We start from the raw sequence: 24994 nt of genomic DNA on the forward strand, positions 1-24994 counted from the left end.
ATTATTATTTTGTATGATTAATTTATTAAGTAAATACGTCATGTAAATTGTCATGTCAACAAACAAAATGCCGTAAAATATATAAAATGATGTTAATTAGATGGTAAATGTTTAATTAAATCATAATTTTTTAATAAATTATTGGTTTGAATAATATTAGATTCAATATCATTCATTTCAAATTTTGTTAATAAAATAAATATAATTTAGAGAAAATAATCTCACTAACAATGACAAAAATTAATCATAAAATTATTATTGTAGACGTGTAATATACATAAACACGTTTGTTTCCATTCTAAAAAAACAAATGGAGAATAATTGTACGTAGATACTTTAACATCACAACCATTTTATTAACACTTATCATTTTTATATCTTGACCTATCATGTCACATCATATTATTTCCATTCATATATATTTTTCTTTCTCTATATATCAACCAGCTAGCTCATTGATATCTATACACCATTTCCCAACAATTATTAGCACAAGTGACATCATATAGCATAGGGAAATCAAGAAGAAAGCAGCAGTAGTGTAAATCAGGACTCTGAAGTTGGACAAAATGTATCAGAGCCGAAGATCTAAGTCAATCTTACTAACATCTGATTCTTGCTTGGGCAACTCCAACTGAAGGCTACCTGGCCATGAGAAATGCCCGGCTTGTTCAAGCATAGAGGGTGGTGTCCATGACGCCATTCCATTCCAATAACCGGCATCACTGAAGCTAGCCGCCATAGCAGACCTTTCTCTGCTTGGCTCGTGCACAAGCGAGTGAGGTTGTATTCCCAGTGACCTAGATGCCAAAGAAGAGTAAGCAAGGCCCATTGATGTTGTTGTCAACATCATATGAGATCGGTAACTTCGTTTAGCTGCTTGTTTTTCCCTCTTGTGTGCATTCTGGTGACCCCCAAAGGCTTGTGAACTGTAAAACTTTCTCGTGCAGTATATGCATGAGAATACCTTATTGTGGAGAGGTCTTGATTGGGAATCTGCAGGGTTTTGTTCAGCTGCTTCCAGAGGGATATTGTCTCCTTTGATGCCTAGACTCAACCATTCTCCTAAGTTATCACCTTCAGGGGTCACAATTTCAGACTTGGCAGCATTTTCTTGTGATCCACCATCCACATGATTATCATTGACATAAACTTTATCCTCCCTGGTGCTCATAGTAAAGAATAGTTTTGTTGTGGTAGAGGGATAATTAAGTGCTAGCTTGCTCTTAAATAAGGACAAAGAAATTAAGGGGAGGAGTGCAACGGATAGGAAGTGGGAGATGGATACTATTTGGTGTAGTGTGATCTTTTAAGGTCGATCACAGTACTAAGCCATGTCCTATGTTCCCACCCAGTTTTGCATACACTTTAGAGGGGAGAATTCGGACAATGCTAATATAATATGTTGGTGTGGGCATTTTATTATGGCTTCATACTTTCTTGAGATTTACACTACCTATTGCATCTATCTATCTTTATATATACATAGGTGTTAGGTGGTGGAAATTTTGAAAGGAGCCTTGATTATTAAAAGTGTTATGTAATTGTATGTTCTATTTTTTTATTCCTTCAATTATTAAAAAATTGACAACAGAATTAATAACTAAAAGAGAGTGTTACTATTTGCAAGACTTTTTTTTACCAAAAATATTATTATTTTTTTAATTGAAACCACACCAAAAAGAGACTAATAAATGAAATAAGTAATTCGAATTCCACTGTGGAAAAATAGCTTTTTTCGCATCGAAATATATGCACCTTCTAAGAGAATAAAGAATTTTAAAAAAAAAAAGAGAAAGAAAGTAATATATGTTAACGAGTATGTGATGAAAAATGACTAACATAAACGAGATATAAGGTTTTGGGTCTAAAATAAAATTATTTTATTTAGGAGTTATTATAAGGGCACGCTTAGAAAAGCAGCTTATTTAAAATAAATAAATAAATATTTATCATAAGAACTTATGTTATAGGTGCTTAAAATTCAATAAATTATTTGTATTAGGATACATACACTGTTGACTTGAACTAGCTTAACCTAAAACACATCAAATCGATCAATCTCAATCAAATGAGTTCCAAAGTAAGATTTTTTTAATTTTATAATCTATAACTCTCCGATTATGGCAAAGAAAATACTTCAGTTATAAAAATCATTATTACACTTTGTAGTTCTTGGTCCATGTTTCCAATCGAGAAAAAAAGGCTTTTTACTCATTATGAGGGTGTTGATGGTATAATTTTAAATATCGAATTGATGATATCCGATCGATATTGGATGACATAATTAACTATTAAACTAATGAGTCACTAATTAAATCAAATCACATGTTACAATATTAGATTGTTATAATTAATTATATATAATTTATATAGTATGTATATATATTATAAATATTACATTTGTTAAATAATTTTTCCAAGTTCTGGTCAGGGGTTTGAATCTTGGTGTTTTTTTTTTCTATTTATAGTTTTACGCGATTAGATATGTATATATAATATAAATATTATATTTGTTAATGATGTACCAACAGAGAGCTTCCAGTGTTAAATGTGTGGTTTTTCCCAGTGCTAGTCATGGGCTCAATTCTTGTTAGGATGGTTTTTTTCTTTTTTTCTCTCAGTATTTTCATTGAAATGAGCAAACAACAGTGATCCCACCGGTTCCCAATTTGATCAGTCGGATCAGTCCAGTTTCTAAAACTACAATTCAATTTCTTTCTATTTTTGAAAAAAAAAACTATTCAAACTAAGCATCATAATAATATGGAGTGTGTTTTGGTATGATTTAAATGTAATATCAAATCAAAATTAAACTAAATCAATCTTTAATGATTTTAACAGTTTATTAAAAAAAATTATATAATTTTCATTTTTTAATTTGGTAACTAATAAAACAAATTGGCACCAAGTAGAGTATAATAACGAATTGAATCATGGTCAACCCTTAAAAATAATAGAATAACAAAAAATTACACATGATAATAAATACATTACAAACCTTTTATAAAAATGAAATACATTACAGATAATTCATGGTTAATTAGTCATGCACAATCAATGCCATAAACTTATAATATAACTTACTAAAAAAATATCCAATACATATGAAATCACATACTATCATTATCAAAACTTAGTTGTGGTCGTAGGATAATGGAATTTTATAGTAAGGATATAAAAGAAAAAAATAATATAAGTATAATGTGTGATTTGATTTATTTTCACACAATGGGAACTGAAAATTGAACCAAATCACAATAGAATATGTTGTTTTTTCAATTTTTAATTTTGTAAGGCAATTTTACAACTTTACACAATTTGGTTCCATTTTAAACACCCTGGATCCTGCAAACTATGGAGCAGTGCTAGATTAATTGATCTTGGATTTTGGTGTTTTAGGAGGCACATTCATATGGGAAATATGTAGTTTGTATACGCCACAAGTTACGTGCACACAGAGACATAGGCATATATACTGGTACAGTAAATGTGGGATTGTTCACTGCATGGTCCATCCAAGACATATAAAAACGGATTTCATTTTGTTGTTACTCAAAGAAGGCACGGCAAATAACGGATGGGTAGGTAACAATATATATATAGAAAGAGCCAAGAGGGGCACATTTTCAGTAAAAGGAAAAGCAAAATCTATGTATGCTAGCTATGGCCTATTGACAATTTTAGAAAAGACCAAATGCACAAAGATAGTGGATCGAGTTGTCAGTGGATGTGCACAATCTTTATTTTTATTATTGATAATAATGTAATACTCCAATTGTCTCGAAGTTAAAGGGGTCCGCACTAGCTGTCAATAATGGTGAGAAAAAGTTAAGGGCAAAAAGTGTTATATTGAGTTTTTAAATCAGTTTTTCGTGTTTGATGTATTGAGTCTAAAATCTAGATGCAGTGAGTTATATATATATATATATATATATATATATATAAATTAGAAGTATATTTAGAGTCAATTGTGTTTAGAAATAAAAATAAATTAAATAATTTTTATATATATTTTTTCTTCTCTTTCCTTTTTTTTTCTTAAAGGATATATATGATTTAGGAGAGAAAATGAAAGAAATAAAAGTATAAGAAAAAAGTAGAAAATAAAATGATTTTTAGGTTGTTAGTTTGATAGAAAAAAAGAAAGTTAAAAATAATATTTTCTTTCGCTTGGTTGTGTAGAAAGTGATTATAAGGAAAAAAAATTAAATATCCTAAATAAATAAAAAAGATAAAAGATAATTTTGTAATGTAAAAAAAAAAAAAAAACTCGTATCTCTATTTTCCTATCTAATTTTGAAAGGAAGAATCTCAGCTGTGGGCAGCAGCGAGTCTCTTCATTGTGGCAGGGATCAGGAGGAGTCTCATATTTATTATATATATATATATATGTGTGTGTGTGTGTATTTATGCACTGATTTTATTAAACTTTTTGTTAAAAGATTTTACATACATGTTCAACTAAACATTTATAGATTATATTTATTTTAATTTAAGATAATTATGTAAATGATTTTTTTCTTTTTTCTATGTAATTGATAAATCTATATAAAAAATAATACTTGATTTAAGAGTAAACAAAATTATTCTTTTTTTAAGAGAAAAACTTGTGAAAAGGATAAACAAAATTAAGAGTTCTACATCATTTGTACCCAAAAATTGTCTTGAGTACACAATGATATAAGGAAATGAGAAACATTTTTTCAAAGTTCCTATAAACTTAAGAATTGTTTGGAATGTGTTCCTGAAAAGTTATCTCAATTTCAGTGGTATTCATCAATATTAAATCTATGTATTAAAATTTATTGGTTAAAATATTTTTTTTCTTCTCTTATTTACATTTTAGATTTCAATTTATTCTCTTAAATTTATATTTTTTTACTTTAGTCCTTATAGTATTTATATTAGACCAAATTAATACTTCTCTTTGTTTTCGGGTAACTGTGTTAAGTTCGTGTTACGTGACATTTTTCACAATGTGTCAAAAATTAGTGAAATGACTAATTTTGCCTACGAAGATTCTCTTCTTGTTATATCTAACGATGAAACTTTTTATTTAATCAAAGGGATGAGACTTAGCCAAGTTACATGTGAATTCTATGCTAAGATTTTTTAAATAAAAGAGATTAAACTAAAATCTAAAATATAAATAAATAAGTGACCAAAATTTTACTTTAGTCATATTTTGACTCCTTCAAATTTTTGGTTGAAGCTCCTGTCACTCGTTGCAGGGCACATATATTTGTTCCTCTTACTTTTTCAATATTGTCATTCCAAGCTAGGAAAAACGTAAAGATGGTAGGGTTTTCTTTCCCTTTTCATCCATTCTTCTCTCTTTTACATGCACCAAGCGCATGCTTAAGCTATCATCAAATACTAATTTCAATAATAACAACATCAACAATCATAAAAGTTAAATAAAATTATTAATTATCTATTTTTAATAATTAAGGGAAAAAATTGTATGCCTATGGAACCAGAAGAAAAAGAGAAAGAGAGGTAATATTTTCTCTACACCATCCTTTTCTTTCCGATTTCTCAGATTTGTTTGATGCAGAACTTTTGACTCTGCCTTTTATTCACGTCAAAACGAGGAATACTTCCATCAAGGTTATTAGCACCTTTCGCATGCTGCTTCACTGTACCTCTTTTTTGCCTTGTCTTTTACATGGTTAGTAGAGCCAAAATGCCGTGGAAATAAAAAAGTTTAAAATTTATAAAAATATATTACTCATATTAATTCTATTTTTATAATAAAATATTTGTTTTAAAATGTGTTATGTAAAATTAGAATTCCTATTTTTTAAAGATTTTGTTTTTAGTGGACCAATGTAGTTTGTTAAATTTGTTTTGTTCTATATAGTGGTTTCCAACACTCATGTAGTCTTATTTTAAGATTTTTTTTTTTTTTTGTATGAGGGGTCTGTGCCTATGTACACATCTCTCTTCTCCTTTGCCAAAAAAACACTCAAGCGAAAAAAACAATTTGCTTTTTTTTTTCTCCTCTAATTTTTTTTTTATTTTCCTTTCTTATAAAAATTATCTTTTTGAAGATAAAAACATTGATGTTAAAAAGATTCGGGATCCTTTATTGTTGCAAGTATTTTGTTGTTACGTGACTGGTTGTTGCCTCTATATATGTAGCTCCTTATTAGAAAAAATAACATGTGAAAATACAACACACAAATCAATAAAATGAACACTTGAGTGAACCTTTATATTTTACATGTCATAGTCTTGATATGGTACCTTATAAAAATTTTGAAAAAACCCCCTTATAAGCTATGAAGAAAAAGAGAACCGAATTTGAAATATCCTAAAGTGTGGGGTGTCTAGCAAAGGTTAGCATCACTATTAATAAGAAAAGGAAAATTGGACCAAAAACTATTGATTGTGTTTTTGTTGAATACTTTTTGTATAGTACTACTTATAGATTCTTGGTTGTTAATTTAGAAGTGTCAGAAATTTCTTATAGAATTTAGAGATGCCACTTTCTTTTGAAAATGTTTTTCCTTTAAAAAAATAAATTGTCTAAATCTATTTGTGATACTTCTTGTTCTAATTTATCATCTTGTAGTAATGCTATGCTAATAAGGACATTGTTTTTTAACCTAGGAGGAGTAAAAGATTTAAAAAAGTTAAGGATTTTGGTTCTGAATTTTGCTATTTTCTACTTGAAGATGATCCTAAGACTTATGGTGAGGCCATGAGGTCTATTGATGTACCTTTTTGGAAAGAAACTATTAATGATGAAATGAGTTCTCTTAAAACTAATAAAACTTGGTTTCTTACTGATCTTCCCCTTGGTTGTAAAAGTATAGGTTGTAAGTGAATTTTTCGAAAGAAATTAAGAATTGATGGATCTATAGAAAAATTTAAGGCAAGACTTGTTGTGATTGGTTGTAAACAAATAAAAGGTGTAGATTTCATTCATACATATTATCTTCTTTCTAAAGTTACTACTATCAGAGTTTTAATTGCACTTTCTTATGTTTGTAATTTAGAAATTCATCAAATGGATGTAAAAAATACTTTTTTAAATGTTGAATTAGAAGAAGAAATTTATATGAGCCAACCTAAAGGCTTTGTAGAATCGGGTAAGGAAAAGAAAGTTTGCAAACTTGTTAAATCTTTATATGGTTTGAAACAAGTTCCAAAGTAATGACACGAAAAGTTTGATCAAGTTATTCTTTCGTATGATTTTCAAATCAATAATAGTGATAAATGTGTGTATGTGAAACAATTTGATGTGGATCTATCATTTTATGTTTATATGTGGATGACATATTGATATTTGGTAGTAATATGCATTTCATAAATGATGTGAAGTCTTTCTTATCTAGTAATTTTGATATGAAGGACCTTGGTCCTGTAGATGTGATTTTGGGTATTAAGTTGATAAAGAAAAATGATGACATGGTTTTAGCCCAATCACATTATGTTGAAAAGCTATTGAAGAAGTTTAATTATTTTGATGTGAAACATGTTTCAACTCCTTATGACTCATCCATTAAGTTAAAGAAATATTTGAGTAAAGGAATTTCTTCACATAAATATTCTCAAATTATTGGTTCTTTGTTGCATTTGACAAACTTCTCTAGGCTTGACATTGCATATGCAATTGGTAGATTAGGAAGGTACACTAATAATTCTCATCATTCTCACTGGATTGCAATAGAAAGAGTTTGTAGATACTTAAAAGGAATCACTAATTATGACATTCATTATACATGTTTTCCTGTAGTAATTGAGGTGTTTAGTGATGCAAATTGGATTTCTGATTCTCATGAAACAAAATCGATAAGTGGTTATGTCTTTACTTTAGTTGGTGGTACAATATCATGAAAATTTGCTAAACAAACTATTATTTCATGTTCTACCATGGAAGTAGAAATTATTACTTTACCTATCATGAAAGTATTACTAGTGAGACTGAGTTTCTTAAAAATTTGTTATGTGATTTGTCTTTGTTGAATAGCCTATACCTCTAATTCCAATGCATTGTGATAATCAAGTTGCTATATCTAAAGTTACTAGCAAAAAAATTAATGAAAAAAGAAGACACTTAAGAGTGAGACACAAGTCTATCAGAAATTCGATTTCTCATGGTATCATTTCTCTTGACTTTGTCAAGTCAGAAAATAATATTGCGGATCCACTTACAAAAGGGTTGACACATTAACAAGTACTTGATTCGTCGAGGGGAATGAGACTAGAGCCCATTATTTAGTTACAATAATGGACACCCGTCTCCGTGTGATTGGTGATCCCATGAATGAAGTTCAATGGACAACAACAAAATTGCTTGTTGACTAAAGTGCACCAAAATAAAATTTTGTGGAGTTGTTCTATTTCTCATTCCTTTGACGAGGTGTATTATAAATGCTGACAATATTAAAGTTGAGGTATTTATATATGTATATTTTTTGGTAAAAAAATACTTCTTAATGAATCCGATGATAATTATTGTAGGGGTGAGATCACAATCCACTTTGATGATTCACCTAGTGAGTGTGGTGGTGGAGCCGTCATTGTGAGATATGAATTAATCTCTAAGTGACACTCACGAAACAGGATACATGCGCAATGCTGTGTAACGCGCTACCACTGATTAGAACTTAAATGAACACCAATATTACAGGGGTTGTGTACTAAAGTTCGGTTAAAGAAAGTGTAGTTCAAGACAATTAAGTCACTACATTTTTTTCGGGTGTAAGTTTATAAACACTAGGTATAAGGTTCAAACCTGAAAGGTTCTTTATACTAAAATACAATATCACATGCTCTTTCTTTTACGTTTCTATAGAAATTATATTTTCTTAAAAATATTTTAAAATTTTAAAAGTTTTACTTTAAGATTTTTTTTTGTTGTATAACGGAGTCTATGCTTATATATATCTCTCCTCCTTTGGCAAAAAACACACAAGCAGAAAAAATAATTTGCTTTCTTTTTTTAAATTTTTTTTTCTCTTTCTTTCTTATAAAAAATATCTTCTTCCTGAGAGTAAGAACATTGGTGTTCTAACACAACCAATCAACCCCTTGAGGAAAAAAAAATTACACATTTTAACCGATATGATAGAGATAGTGGCACAGACATGGTGCCCTGAGATAAAAACGTAAACAATCAAACCAATGCAATCAGAATTTTGTACAAGTAAAGTGGAATATTTTTTCTCTAAGAATAATGTTTGCACGCTATTGCATTATTGATTAATGTTGTGTCATATTCTGAAGTTATTTTGCTATTATTATTTAGGTTAAGGTTTTACATGTTCTTTTCTGTATTATTTTATTTTATTTTAATTTTCTAAAAGGGAGAGAGTGATCAACAAATAATGAATGGTTAAAATTCACGTTGTTTGATACTAACAAAATATCAAAGGAAAAAAAGTTGTGGGTTTGATGTAAAAAAAAATAATTAATTCATCGTTGGACAGAGAGGAATGGCATAGAATTTGAAAGACTTTATCTGAGTGCTGCAATACTTTATATTGTGCCTGGCAAACCTATGATAATCGATTTTTTCCCCGTGATAATTGATTCTTTTTATTTTATTTTAGCAAATCAATTTTTTTATGATACATTGTCATCTACTCATCTTTATATAATATGGAAATTGATTTTCTTATAATCCATTTTAAATATAATGGATTATCTAATAGTGTAAAAGAATCATGAACCAACTGTCTAATAGATATAAAATTATTCCTATTTCATCTTCTTTTTTTATAATCATTTTTCATTTTTATCCGTGAGTAAGAGTCGATTTTCGTCAGCTAAAAATCGATTTTCGTAGTTGAAAATGTTGATTATGTGAGTAAGTGAGTTTGCCTATCAAGGATAATATAGTTTTATTATATCTAATATTATTGCTTTATTCTCTTTTCATAGTAAACTAAACAAGTTTAAAAGAAATTTCAATATTATTTCTCCTCCATTTCAACTTTATTTATCTCAAACTAAATAATCCAAAAATCTACTCAATTTCATTTTTATCCTCTTTCTCATTTTTTCTGTTTTTTTTTTTTTACTTTTTTATTTATTTCTATCCATCCTATTTCTTTCCTTCTTAACAGTTAATGTTAATTTTGAATGCACGAGTGAAATTTCACGCACTTTTGATTTGTAGTTAAATTTATAAGAGAAAATAAGTTATGTGTTGATAGTATAAAATAATTTTATATTATTGTTTAATCACAATTTATTATGTATAGTAAGTTTGTTAATTTTTATTAAATTATTTTATATCATTAAATTCAATTTGAGATATAATTTATATATATTGAAATGATGATAGCTATTGTGGCCCCAACTGTCTTAATTTGCACTACACCTAAGATGGTGAATGAAATTCTTATCATATGTGATCCTCCTTTTTTTTTGGTGCATAAATTTGGGTCCAGATTTTTCTCCCCAAGGCTTGCAAATATCTTTATTTTCATATAATGAAGATGAAGATTTCAGGGTGCTTCGAGTCTTTTGACAACCAGTTTTGCTTGTAACGGTTAAATAAAGCGTTGATTTGATTGTTTATGTTTTTATGTGAGGGCAGCATGTCTGTGCCACTATCTATATTATATCGGTTAAAATGTGTAATTTTTTTTTCTCAAGGGGTTGATTGGTTGTGTAGAAGAGAAAAAAATAATTAAGAAGTAATATTTAAATTAAAATAAATAAATAAATAAAATATGAAACTCACGCTTATTTTTTTTAAAAAAAATCTTGAATAATAATTTTTTCTTTTCAACTAAACAACCCCTAAACACAATGAGATACGATTCGATGATTTTATCCATCAACTAGCAAGGTACACATTTAGACGGATATATCTTTCCTATTTTTACATATATTTAAAATACACCCATTTATAAAAATCAAATATATTTTATTGAACAAACATAGTATTCAAGCGGATAATATATATTTGATTATAGTGTCACATATATTTATTATATTTATTTAAAATATTTATAAAATATATGAAAAATTTCTTAATAAAATTTTTAAAATAATTTAATATTTGTTAATTTTAAATAATTTTTTAATTTTAAAATGAGAAATGATAAAATAACTCAATTATTTTATCACTATATTTATAAATAAATAATTTTATAATTTATAAATAATTAAATTAGATGCAAAATATTGAAATCGATATTAGTTAAAATAAATTATTATTTTAGACTCTAATAAACCATTTATATTTTATTGGCACTCACGTAATGTGTGGTAACATGTGTTTGGTAACTCACAAACTTTTTTTTCCTAGTATGAATGTATTAGCATCTAATACAAACTTTTGGACAAAAAATCTAATAATTCTTTTGTTATTTTAAATTTATTTAAGGGACAGTGCAATAATTTAATCTTTAGCTGTTTAAAAAAACAAAAAACTCAATTCTCTCTCCTCTTCATATTCTCTCTCCTTTTCTCCTACTATGCCTGAACCATTGTTGCCAGAGTTTTGAAATTTTCATTCATGAAGATGATCAGGAAATGAAGGTATTATTAAATTTGGCGGATAACAAACATTTTGGAAAACAATAATTATATCAGTAAATTCAATCTAATGGTTACAAGGAGTGTTGTTCATCTCCAAGAGCCAAAGTTATTCATTGACAAAATAAGCTACATAATCAAAACTAGTAAAAACGTCTCAGTGCCTGTTTGGTTGGCGTTCCAGAATTAATTATGAGGTTAGAATTGATTTTAAATATATTTGATTTTATGTTATGAAGAATAATTTAGAATTGATTTTGGATCCAAATTGATTCTTGATCAAGATAACTGAGTTACTTGTACGTTTAATCCAAAATTTTATACTAAATTTTACTTTTAACTTTTATTTTATAATAAAAACATTCAAAAATAAACCATATCATTTCAAAACTAATTTTAACTAAAATCATTTTTACAAAATCAATTTTATTTAAAATTAATTTTGTCAATACCCATCTAAACACATGTTTAGTCTTTAGTCTTTGCTTCTCTCTTCCGCAATTGTTGTGCTTTTTTATTTTTGGATTTCTAAAAGTTGGAACTGTTCTTACCAAGTTTACTTGCTATCCAATCTGATCTTCTTCTTGGTGTTGGAAAATGAATTTTGACGATGAAGTCAATCGGTCGGAGGTATCTATCTCTTTTGGATAAGTTGATACTTACCTTTCTTCCTTGGCTCTTATATGGCTCTTCCTCTCAACCATTCCTTGCTAGATGATCCTCTCTCATTGTGGAGGATGTGTATGAACGTGAGACATCAGTCTAGATGGAGGCTGTTAGTTTGATTATAGGCTTAATTGTAAAAAGAAGCTTCTTATGTTTTTGCATTTTATTAAATCAGTCTTTCTATTTTTTAATTTATTATTAGATTCTTCCTATTTTACAAAATTCAGTATTGAGTTCTGAGAGAAAAAAATTAAACATTGACCATTAATTTATTTTACGCATATGACGATCTCGTTGTTAAATTTGGATTAGTGTTACTAATTTTGAGAAATATGAATTTTTGGTAATGTGAAGGTTAGAAATTTAGGAAGGATAGAGTTTTGTGGTTGAGATAATTGTTTTGGAGATAATTATTAATTATCTAATTACTGATAAGGATAGATTGAAAATAACATAAATAATAAATCAATAATAATATTTTATAAACACATAAATATTTCTTAAACGATTAATTATATGCGAATACTTAACAACTAATGTTCTAAGCTAATAATAAATATTCAATTTTTTCTCTGAGGATTTAGATAATAAATTTTAAAAAATAAAATACTCCAATAGTAAATAAAAAGAGTTGATTTAGTAAAATAAGAAAAATAAAAGAACAATTTTACAATTAAACCTTGACTATATAGCGAGCTCTTGTCTTACCTATGATGTTAAGATATACTGAATTCCTGATCATACGATACACAAGTCCTCAAGCTCCAAATTCAATAGGAACAAGAGAGATTGAAACATTTTCTCTCGAGCTCGTGGCTTTACGATACAAGAACTTTAAAGTGACCCATGTGTTCCATTTAATTTGGGTACTATAATGAAACGAGTCAAACTCGGTGACTTGATGGTCAAAAACCTTTTCGGCAATGTCGTTGCCAGTATAATCCTAGTGAGTTTTCACGGGCTGCACGATGTCTTTTCCTTAATGATGGTTCAGGCGGTTTTTTCCTGGAGTACACGCTTCTCTCTCCGTAATTTCGGATATACACTATTTTGAGAAAAATTTGTTAAAGTACACCTGCTTTTTTTTTTTTTTTTGCCTTTGTAAGTCGGATAGGGGTAAGAATAGGTCAGGTCAGGCTTTGAAAGGCCTGAGCCTAGCCTACAATGAATCTTTGAGGCCTAAGCCTGGCCTATAGCCTATCAAAGACTTTTATTTTGGCTCGGCCTGGCCTGGCCTGATAGCCTTTTTAAAAGCCTTTTTACAATAAATCTTTTATTTAGGAACGTAATAGGAGAATTAAAAAAAGGAAACCTGATAGAAAAATGATATGATTTTTGCATAGGAACCTAAATATGATAGAATATAATTTTTGTATAAGAACGTAATATGATAATAGGATATGATAGGATATGATTTTTAATTGCTCTAGAATACACCTTCTAATTAAAGTTTTACTTAATTATAGGAATGAAATCGGCTAGTTTAAAAAAAATATTAATTATACCCAAAAAATAATATAAATATATATATAGGTCGGCCTATCAGGCTTATAAGGCTTTTTAATAAGCCTAAGTCTGACCTATTTAATTAAATAGGCTTTTAAAAAAGCCTGAGCCTAGCCTTTTAATTAAATAGGCCAATCCAGGCCAGGTCGTAGGCCCTTGTAGGCCGGCCTGGCCTATTCCCACTCCTAAAGTCGGGTTTGGCCACCCCCAACTTTCGTTAACCCGATTTCCGTTCTTCAGCTTTTTTCTTCTTTTATTTATTTATTATTTATTATAAATTAAAATTTAATTAAAGTTAAATATTATATTATATAAAATTATTTTTAATAGATTTTAAAATTATTTATTTAATAAATTAATTTTAGAAAAATTATTTTATAATTTTGTTTATTAAAAAATTATATTATTAAATTTAATTATTTTTGTTATATTATTTAATTTATTTAAGATATTTTTGGTTAAATATTTATTTTAAAATCTGAATTTTGTATGATAATATATTGATTTTAGTAAAAATTGTAAATTTTAAATTTAATTATTTTACTAAATATAATTACTTTATTTATGTCATTAGATTTAATTAAAAATGATAAAACTAAAGCTTTTAATAATTTATCTAAAGAAGAATATTACACTGCATTATCAATAAAATATTTAAACAATGGTAATTGGCTAAGGAAAAACTTAAGATGAGGATATATTTGGACAATTGTTTCTGCTATGACCATGCTGCCGACAAAGTCCACATTTTTTTCTACTTGGTTGTTCATTTTCGTCTTCGTCCATCTCAGTAGGAATGCGAGTTGAAACGGGACGATCCTTTGCAGTCCTCTTTCTCCTTGGATCAGGACCCCATTGATCTCATTCATATTCTTGCCACATTGATTCGTGTGGTAATAAACCAAAGGAGTTGTCGTAAATGTGCAAAATGTGTTGTAAAGTAAATAACATCGGCACATAGGCCATGGGATCAACATTGACAGATTTACAAGCAGCCATGATATGAGAACACGGTAAGTGTTTAGCCTGATATTCACCACAATCACACTTTTGGGATTGTAACATTACTCTAAACCTTTCAGGTGGTCTTGGTGTTTCAAGTGGGGATTGAGTCTCTATTATAATAAAAGTGTGATTGTGTTTGTCGAATTCATTTACAATGTGTGTATTAGATTCTTGTTGATGTTATTCATTGCATCGAAGACGACTTCAAAATACTGTGAGTCAGAGTTGATCATTGCCTAAGTTTGTCGACCTCTATTAGTAAAAAGTTGTGCGATCTTGAAACACCGGCAAATGCCTTGTGTTTTTTAACATGGAATTAAAAAACTCCGAAAAATTGGTAGTCATATGTCCCCAACGTTTCCCCTGATCGAAGCATTGTACCCATTTTTGTTTGGGTAATTGATCAAGCCATTCAGCTGCACTTGACTTATTCGCACGGATATCCCCAAGATGTCGCCAGTGCATCTTTTCCGTGTATGCGCAACCTGTAAATATTCAATGAATGTATTATGTTATATAATTTGATTGAAAGAAAATTTTAACGAATAAATAAAATAGATTCTCACTAGCCAACATGAGTGATTTCTTTAAATGTTTGCCGTTTGAGTTACCGCAAAAAAAGTTTTGTGCAATGTGGCACAGGCAAAATAAATAGGATGTGTCTTGGACCCATAAGTTACTTGGGTTGTTGTAGGCACTTATAATTGAGGGGTGTCGGTCTGAAATGAGAGAAATGTTATTTTGCGGAGTAACATGTCTTCTCAAATTCTTTAAAAAAAATCTCAAGCTGAAGTTATCTCCCCTTCTACAATGGCGTAGGCAATCGGGAAGATATGGTTAGCTCCATCTTGTGCTGTAGCTATCAACAGTGTGCCAGTATACTTCATGTAAAGCCATGTACTATCTACTTGTACTATGGGTTTGCAATATGCAAAACCATTAATGGATGGACCAAATGACTAAAAGACACGTTTAAACAATCTTTTGCCCAGTACTATTTCTCCCCCCTCATACAAGGATTCTGTTTGAGCAGCAACCACAGCCCCGGGAACATAAGATTGCAAAGCTCTAAAAAGGTTTGGCAGTTTGGCATATGATTCTTTCCAGTTTCTATGAATCATCTCCAACGCTCTTTGCTTTGCTAACCATGTCTTCTTGTAGGATGGGGTATAATTCATGAACATTTTGATCTCTGCAATCAACATCTTGATGAAGACGATTGGGTTTGTTTTGACAATTGGTTGGATGATATGTGCTATGATGTGTTTGTTGAGTTGCCGATGATCTTGACTGAGCATCGGCATGAGACAAGTGTGATGACCTCTGATACTCTTGATAATCCATTTGTTTTGCCTCTTTGAATTGCATGCGCCCAAGCTCCATGTACAACCATTTTCATGTAACTTGCAGACGAAGTTTAGCCTTCTTTGGTCAGAGTAAACTGTTCTGCAATCAAAATGATTTTTGATGTTGTATTCTTTGATTGCTCGAATACATTGTGTTTTGTCATCGAAGGTCATGCCAACCTCGAATATACAGACTGGTGGTTGTACATTGTGTTGCTAATGAACAAAATGGTGTCGATCAATGTAGTGTGGTAGGTGGTCAAAGTTCAAGTCTACTGGACACCTAGGTTGCTGATATTGCAACGGAGGTGTGGTTGGTTTGCCAACACCCTCGTCATCGGTTTGATCATCGCTTTGGTGATTAATGAGATCAAAGAACTGTTGATCCTCATCCTCACTAAAATCATCCATGTTTTCATCATGAAATCGTATAATGAGATCTTCGTTAGCAATGGGATGTTTATCTCGGTTTGATGTTTGCGTTTGTGGTAGTTGTGAAGGTGGCGTAAAGGGGGATGAAGGATGGCTTTGTTGGTCAAAGGAGGTTTATTGGCCATGAAAAAAATAATCATTCTCGGATAATATTTGTGTGTATGAAGTATAAATATCAAAGGGATCTTGTGATTCAAGGTTGTTGTATGAAGATACTGGATTATTGAGATCTATGTTGTTGTACGATAACTGTTGTGGAGGCGGTAGTTGTAGTTGTGGACATGAGGATTGTGGAGACGATGGTTGTGGTTGAGGAATAAGGTCAGTAATAGCATAGAATTCGGCTGAGAAACTTTAGTACCAGAGTTAGATTGGAATGTTAGGTAGGAGAGTTAGATTGAAAGGTTGAGTGGAAGAGTTAGTTACGAAAGTTAGATGGAAGGGTTAGGTGGGAGTGTTAGATTTGGAAGGTTAGGTAAGAAAGTTAGATCGGAAGGTTAGGTGGGAGGGTTAGGCAGCAAAGTTAGTTACGATGGTTAGATGGGAGGGTTAGGTAGGACATTAAGTGCATGTGAGTAAATTAGTGTACCCATGTGAGTGAACAGTGTGCAACCCCACTCATTAATATACATGACAGACTGTTCGTTTAATCATGATTGTTGATCGCAGTGTTCCGCATCGCATGCCAGGGTCACATGGATTGTTCAAAAACATGTTAATGGGATAAACATATGCATGTGAGTGAACAATGTGCAACACCACACTTTAATGGGGTGTCAGTGCATGTGAGGTTAGGTCTAACATTGCTCTGCATCTCTGAAATCATGCATATGTAGACTATTATTACTGAAGTAAATTAAAAATAACAACTTCAAAGCATGCAACAACTACAACTAGATAATAAAGACGAAGAAAAACTTCAATGCAATACAACAACAAATATGTTAAATTATTCATTCTAATTTCAAGGTATTCTCCAGCTTCTGCTCCATGTCGGCCCAACTTAGGTCATTAACTTAAGTAGGTGATAATGAATTATGAACATCAACTTTAAGTTCCATACATATTACACTTGTCATATTGGGAAATGTATGAAACATGCACAAGACACCTTCTTCGTCAATAATTTGAATTGCCCTATATTGAACTTCATCATTGAATTAATATACAAGACAATGATACCAAAGGGCATTAATTATAGGCGTAACACCATTATTTGTAATTGATGATTGTATTGTAGTGATTATATTTGGCAGCGCCATTGTTGGATTCAAGAGTAACAACTTTGTCTTGTCACCTCTGAAAATTGCATTTGCACTTGAACTTTGAATGATTTCACCATTGATATAAACGTACACACAAATAGGCTCTGACCTTATTGCTAGCCCTCTTTGTTTTCTCTCACAATTTGATTAGACGTAACTGTGCAAAGTATTGGGTGACATGGTAGGTTTATATATGCAATCAATCACGGGTCCATGGTTCACGTGAATTAGAATCTCGATGCGTCACAGTACCACAGTCGTGTTAACGTGCTTTGGAATCTCAAGGCCTTACAACAAGACAAATTATAAATGTGGTTTGGAATTTCGAGGCATTACAATTACATTAAATGTAATGTTGAGGCCATGCGAAATGTTGAGAACGAAACTAATGCAGTTAACTTACGCATGCAGGTGAATAGTGTGCATGAAAATGTCATTGGTTCACGTGCATTAGAATCTCAATGCGTGACAGTACCACAGTTGTTGTTAACGTGGTTTGGAATCTCGAGGCCTTACAATGAGACAAATTATAAATGTGCTTTGGAATCTTGAGGCATTACAGTTACCTTAAGTGTAATGTTGAGGACATGCAAATTATTGAGAACCAAGTTAATGCGGTTAACGTACGCATGCGGGTGAACAATGTACACGAAAATGTCATTGATTCACGTGAATTAGAATCTCGATGCATCACAATACCACAGTCATGTTAACGTGCTTTGGTATCTCGAGGCCTTACAACGAGACAAATTATAAATGTGCTTTAGAATCTCGAGGCATTACAGTTACCTTAAGTGTATTTGTGCTTGCAAAATTGAACACAGTTTAAATGATAAATAGATGAGAGGTGCATGTCAATACGACATTTGCATCACCCAACTTCAAATTTTATATCATTTATATTCGGTTTACCATTTGACATCATTCTCATGAATGATAAACCTCTATTGTGTCATTAACATGTTCATCGTTCACATACTACGATTAATGAGTTAATCACTTCCTATTACCATACAATACTTGAACCAGAACCACAAATTATACCATTATTATCGTGTACCGGGTTCCAACATATTGCCCTAATCAAACAGTGTAAAATTGATCCTGCATTGATCATTGCATTGGTTGAACGATGAAGGCCTGAAACACATACCTTTCACCTACTATGGGGAGAGTGCACCATCACACTCGAAGATGTTGCACTTCATCTAGGCATTAGAGTCGATGGTCGTGTTGTGGCTGGACCTAGCTTCTTACATTGGGATGAGTTATGCCACGAGTTACTAGGGGAAGTCCCTCCTAAAAATGCACGTAAAGGAGCCGCACTGAAACTGACATGGTTGCTAAGCATGTTGCGCGCACCATTGCCCGAAGAACCAACAACACACCAACTACAATACAAGTGTAGAGCTTACATAATGTACATGATTGGCGGTGCTTTAATTCCTAACAAATCTGGAAATAAAGTTCATTTAATGTATTTGAACCTATTACGTGATTTGAGCAACACAAAAAAATATAGTTGGGGTTCGGCTTGTTTAGCAAACCTGTATAGAGAACTATGTCGAGCATCATCAAAGGTCTGTAAATCTATGGGTGGTTGTGTCATACTATTACAGTCATGGGCTTGGTACTGCATGCCTTTTATTGCACCAAGAGTCCCACGACCCGAAACAACTTGTCCACTGGCTAAAAGGTTATTTACTTATAGCGAAATGTAAATTTTTTTATTTCAATGACGTGTATTATAACATTACAATTAATATTGATTTTGTGTTTTACATTTCAGATGGAGTGGTGGTAGATTAGAATATAGGGCCACACCTCATGGTGACTTGGTCTGATATAGGTCTCGTATAGATCATATGGAGAGCAATGAAGTATAATACTATCATGATCTGCACCTTAAATATGTACATACATACTAACATGTTGCCTTGTTGACATATATTTCAGTTTTCTTGGGTCCCATATAGAGGACTTGAAGAACACCTACCTAGACGTGCATATAGAGACATGGAGATTTGGCCTACATGTACTGCAATTATTTGTTTCTCGATTGTCGAATGACATCAAACAAATCGGGTGAAGCTACAGTTTGGACTACAACAAGATATCCCCGTTGATCCCTTGAATCTTGATCTACTTCACCAAATTGACATGCGAGGCAATCATTACACTGATCGGATGGAATACCATGCAGAGTGGATTAATATCTGAAAAAACAAACACAACGATGTCTTAGTTGGGCAATGGGTTGAAGGAATAGTGACACATACACCAGCGTACATGGAATGATATAGGAAAAACACTACTTTATTCTTGTATGTTGCACAACAACTACATGATTCACGCACAACAATTACTCATAATGTTGCTGGGTTAGGTGTTGAACAAACACATTTTGAAATTTCACATCCTCAGTTAATGTATTCTACTCCTTCACCTGTTCATCAAACTTTTGGCCACACTGGCGAGTTAGTCATTGCAACCACCCATGAATGGATGACCGATTTATTTGGTGTCGATTTCAATACACCAAATTCAGTGACATTATATTTAAATACTTTACAATAGTTCGATGCACTGTATTTGTTTGGAGAACAAGGTCAAAGTTTTTCAGTTGCAACAACCAACATTGAAAATACTAACATACAACAACAACATCATCATGACGTGGGAGAACCAGTCATACTGGAAAGAAGAAATCTGCCACGTAATCGGCGTCCACCACCTTGTGGGATTGGTCATAGTCTTGGTCATTGAAGTATAAAATGTTGTGATAATAGGATCAAATATGTTTAAGTACCCCTGTAACGGCATCATCAAATATAATTTAGACCCTTGCAACTATGCTTAAGTACCCATGTTCTGCATTTTTTTCAAATTATGTTGAACACATTAATGATATTCGTGACACACTTTTTCTATGTTTTGAAAGTCAAAGAATCCAAAAAAAATTATATCATGCACTAGTTTCATGGGATATCACCTCAAAATACAAGCACAAAATAAATAAAAAACTATGATTTGGACCCTTGCAACTATGCTTAAGTGTCCATGTTCTGCATTTTTTTCAAATTATGTCGAACAGATTAATGATATTCGTGACACACTTTTTCTATATTTTGAATGTCGAAGAATCCAAAAAAAATTGTGTCGTGAACCAGTTCCATGGGATATCACCTCAAAATACAAGCACAAAATAAAAAATAAAAAACTATGATTTGGACACTTTTTTCATGGTACTAACGTAAAAAAAATCCAAAAAACAAATGTTCGTAACACACTTTGGAATTTGCACAAATCAATTTTTTTTTTTTTACTCTGAAATTATAATGGACTTCTGTTGGATCAATTACCAGGGATAAATCACAGTCGAAATTGACAACACTTGACAATTTGCCCACATCTCTAAAAAAATAAATGTCGCACCAATAAAACTGACATGACACGGACAACTCAATTTTTTTTCACTCTGATAATTACAATGGACTTCTGCTCCATCAATTACTAGGGATAAATCACACTCAAAATTGACAACACACGACAATTTACACACGTCTCTAAAAAAATAAATGTCGCACCATTAAAACTGACATGACATGGACAACTCAATTTTTTTCACTCTGATAATTATAATGGACTTCTGCTCCATCAATTACTAGGGATAAATCATAGTTGAAATTGACAACACTCAAAAATTTGCACACGTTTCTAAAAAATTAATGTCGCACCAGAAATTTTCACTCAGTTGTCTTTTTCACTCTGTAATTTGCACATTATGGACCCTTGTAAATATGCTTAAGTGTTCATTTACCCATTCATCTAAATGCCCAGTTAACTAGTGACTCACTCAACTATAACCAAATTCTATAAATACCACTACAACTAAAGAGATTCGTAACAATTTCAAATTTTCATGTCAATCCCTATCACAATGTGTCACCTAACTGCATATGTTTGTGTTTACTACGACAACCTAATTTGCAATACTAATGAGGGCATCACCTTCGTTAGTAACAACACAAAAATTTTCATGGTCAACAAGCTCATAAACTTTACACAATTGCTTGAACTTGTTCACCAAAAACTAAACATTGACTCATAACAACATATCCAATATCTCCACTTTCGGTGTCCTATATTTGAGTCAGGACAACGTTATATGTACACATCTTTTATTCTGTGAGATGATGTTGACGTTCAACAAATGTTCAACATTTTTTACAATAACCCATCAAGCCTATATGCAATATGGTACCTTGTCAGTGAAAAACCTCGTCAGGCGCCTAGGAGTACATGACAAGACAAACCACACAATAGTAAGTCAAGTCACTCTCCCTAGGTAATATCATAGGAAGACCAGTCAGGGTCACAGTGTTTTGCGAGAATGCTCCAACCATATGGGATCAACATAGGCTTAAAGGAGCACTCAAACCGTGTGACCCCCAAGGCCTACACTCCGAAGAGTCCGTCAGGGCCTCTCCCTCCTGATTCAGGTCCAACCCAGGAAACATTTTAGCACACAGACTCTATCTATGAATTGTACAAAACACACGACTCCTCAATTGTTCTCAAAATAGTTTTAACTCGTCGCCCTAAAAGGGACTTAACATTAACTCGTCGCCCTTAAAGGGACTTAACATTAACTCGTCGCCCTTAAATGGACTTAACATTAACTCGTTGCCCTTAAAGAGACTTATAGTCATGTGATTATACAATTCATAGTTCATACTCAATGCACACAATATCTCAATCACATACATACACAATTTATCACATACAGTCGATCTCAATCACAATGGTATAATATCAAAATAGCATGTTATCACACCTCATGGATCATATACACTTTACTTATGAACTATGCAATACACACATTTACTCAATTGTTTTCAAAATTATTTTAACTTGTCGGGTTCCCACAGTGGACCCCATCACAATACTCGTCGCCCTTAAAGGATCTGACAATTGTGTGGTTGCATAATTCATAGTTCATAACTCAATACATATATCTCATCTCAATACACATGTATTTCATCATCCGTCACATGTTCCATTTATCACATTCGCCCAGTTTAAATCATCATTTCATAACCTAAACATAATAATTTATACAAAAGATTTTATCACAACATGGGGTGTAAAACCTCTAAAATAGTTTCTCACAATTGTATCAAAATCAATTAATCAAAATCATGGGTTAAACACAAAGACATTAAGAGCACTCAAGTTTATCAATCAATTCTCATGAGGACATCAATTGGTACATAGAACATAATAATATTGTATTTATAATCATATAGGAAAAGTTATAATTCAATAAACATCCCAAAATAAACTCAAATTTAGTTCTCTAAGGATCCTTACACATGTTCATTCTAACCCCCAATTGCGACAAACTCATCCCTTACCTCTGAGCAGATTCACGTGTCTTCAGCCAGCGATAGTAACATCTCTAGTGGTTCTTAGAGATTCCTTCAGTTATTCCTCCGACTGCTCCGATAGAATTTCCAAACGTCAGAGAGACGGAGAAGAGATTGAAACCTCCACTTGTACTGTCTTTATGCGATTCCTTTTTCTCCCTCCACGAATATTATCTCAAAAATCCCAACGGTGGAAGTGTGCGAAATTGAATTTCGAACAACATATCCAAATTTGATGAAAATCCAACGGTTAACAAAACCGGGATCGTAGTTTTACCAAGACAGTTTTGGATTTCTGCGGGAAATTAAAATGCTACGATGCGAAGGGTTTTCCTCTAAGCTCAGATATGATTTTGAAGTTCCCAACGGTGAGAGTGTTTGAAATTGGGTTGCGAACGTGGTACTCAAATTTTACGACGATCCAACGGTGAACGAGTCCGAGATCATCATTTTTCTGAGACAAGTTTGATGGGCTGCGGGAAAAAGAAAGGGTTTTGAGAGGAGAAGGGGAAAAACGAAAATGAGGCCAAAAAGATGCACCTGACTTAACATAACTATTTATACCTAGGGTATTCAGTGCTCTATATTTATTTTATAAAAACAAACTCTATTTTATTTTCTATCAAACAAATAAATGAAATACCCTTACTATTTTCTCTCAAATCATTATTTTAATTAATAATTATATCTCCTTATTTATTTATTTATAAAATCTCATCATTCTTCTAAAACTCCATTTATTTATAAATAACAATCCTTTTTAATCTAGATTACAAAAATTGAGATGTTACAAGTATAATTTGATACTTCACTAGGTTGCCGAGACATTCAATATAAATTAATTCTAAATACACATCACATGCTATATTAATTAATTATAAATCTTTAGATTGTTAGGTCGTTTCTTATTATTAATTAAATAATTAACTTGCATCAGATACTTTTTATTTTAATCTATAAGTCTATAAAAAAAATTTCATCACATGCTCCAATTTATTTTCAAATTACAAGTTTCTTTTTAGTCAAGTTCTTTTTTGTAATAAAATAACTTAAAATAATTTGTATCATATGCTTCAATTTATTTTTAAGACCATAATTTTCATGTCGTTTCTAGTAATTAAAAAATTTAATATATAAAATAAATTGAATAATATATCAACATATAATAAAACACATATCATCACATAATATGTATTATCATAAAGACTATAAATAACATTTAAAAAAAATTATTCATAAAATAAGATTTTTATAATCATTAATAAGATACAACTTGAATTGAATTATTTTAAATTAAAATCTTTTTTTTATATTAGTTGTTTGAAATAGAATGAAAAAAAACTTATTACAAACTTATATATTATAAAGAAGTCTAGAGAGTTCCACCTTATCCCCGGTTTGTTTTACATCTATATATTCCCTTAAAGTGAATTTACTGTACATAGCTGGGTTGATGTGGCTTTCTATAACTGCCTCTTCCGAGGGGCAATAGAAAACCTCTCTATTTTCTCAGCAGCAACCACTCGATGTTTTATGCTTTTATAAACACCATTGCCGAATGGCTGCACATTATAGGACGCACAAATTAATTAAAGTTGACAAGATCTTCGAGAAGACCTGTACATTTTGTGAAACCAATATAATAAGATAGAAAAACCAAATTATCGAGGGTATTCTAGCAATACCTTCTTTTGTACAAAAAAATAAAAAATAAAAAAGTACTTTGGCAAAAAGCTAAAGCAACTCAATGCATGTTAGATATCTTGCTTTTATCTTAAACGTTATGTCATTGTCAATACCTTTGATATAATAATTTCTATTGGACTCATTATCATATAAT

The 24994-nt window shown here is 31.2% G+C and overlaps 1 protein-coding gene across 1 annotated transcript; it reads right to left on the reverse strand.

Annotated features, from left to right (window-relative positions):
- Positions 1-328: 328 nt before the first annotated feature.
- Positions 329-1555, reverse strand: LOC100781198 (zinc finger protein 7). Its single transcript, XM_003525532.4, has one exon. The coding sequence runs from the start codon at positions 1172-1174 to the stop codon at positions 575-577; it is 600 nt and encodes a 199-aa protein (XP_003525580.1). The 5' UTR covers positions 1175-1555; the 3' UTR covers positions 329-574.
- Between the last annotated feature and the right edge of the window lie 23439 nt (positions 1556-24994).

Source organism: Glycine max, chromosome 5, assembly GCF_000004515.6.
Source record: "Glycine max cultivar Williams 82 chromosome 5, Glycine_max_v4.0, whole genome shotgun sequence".
NCBI lineage: Eukaryota > Viridiplantae > Streptophyta > Magnoliopsida > Fabales > Fabaceae > Glycine > Glycine max.

What these genes read in the sequence shown, in the direction of transcription:
- LOC100781198 (XM_003525532.4), bottom strand. Translation starts at nt 1,174, where the DNA reads ATGAGCACCAGGGAGGATAAAGTTTATGTCAATGATAATCATGTGGAT.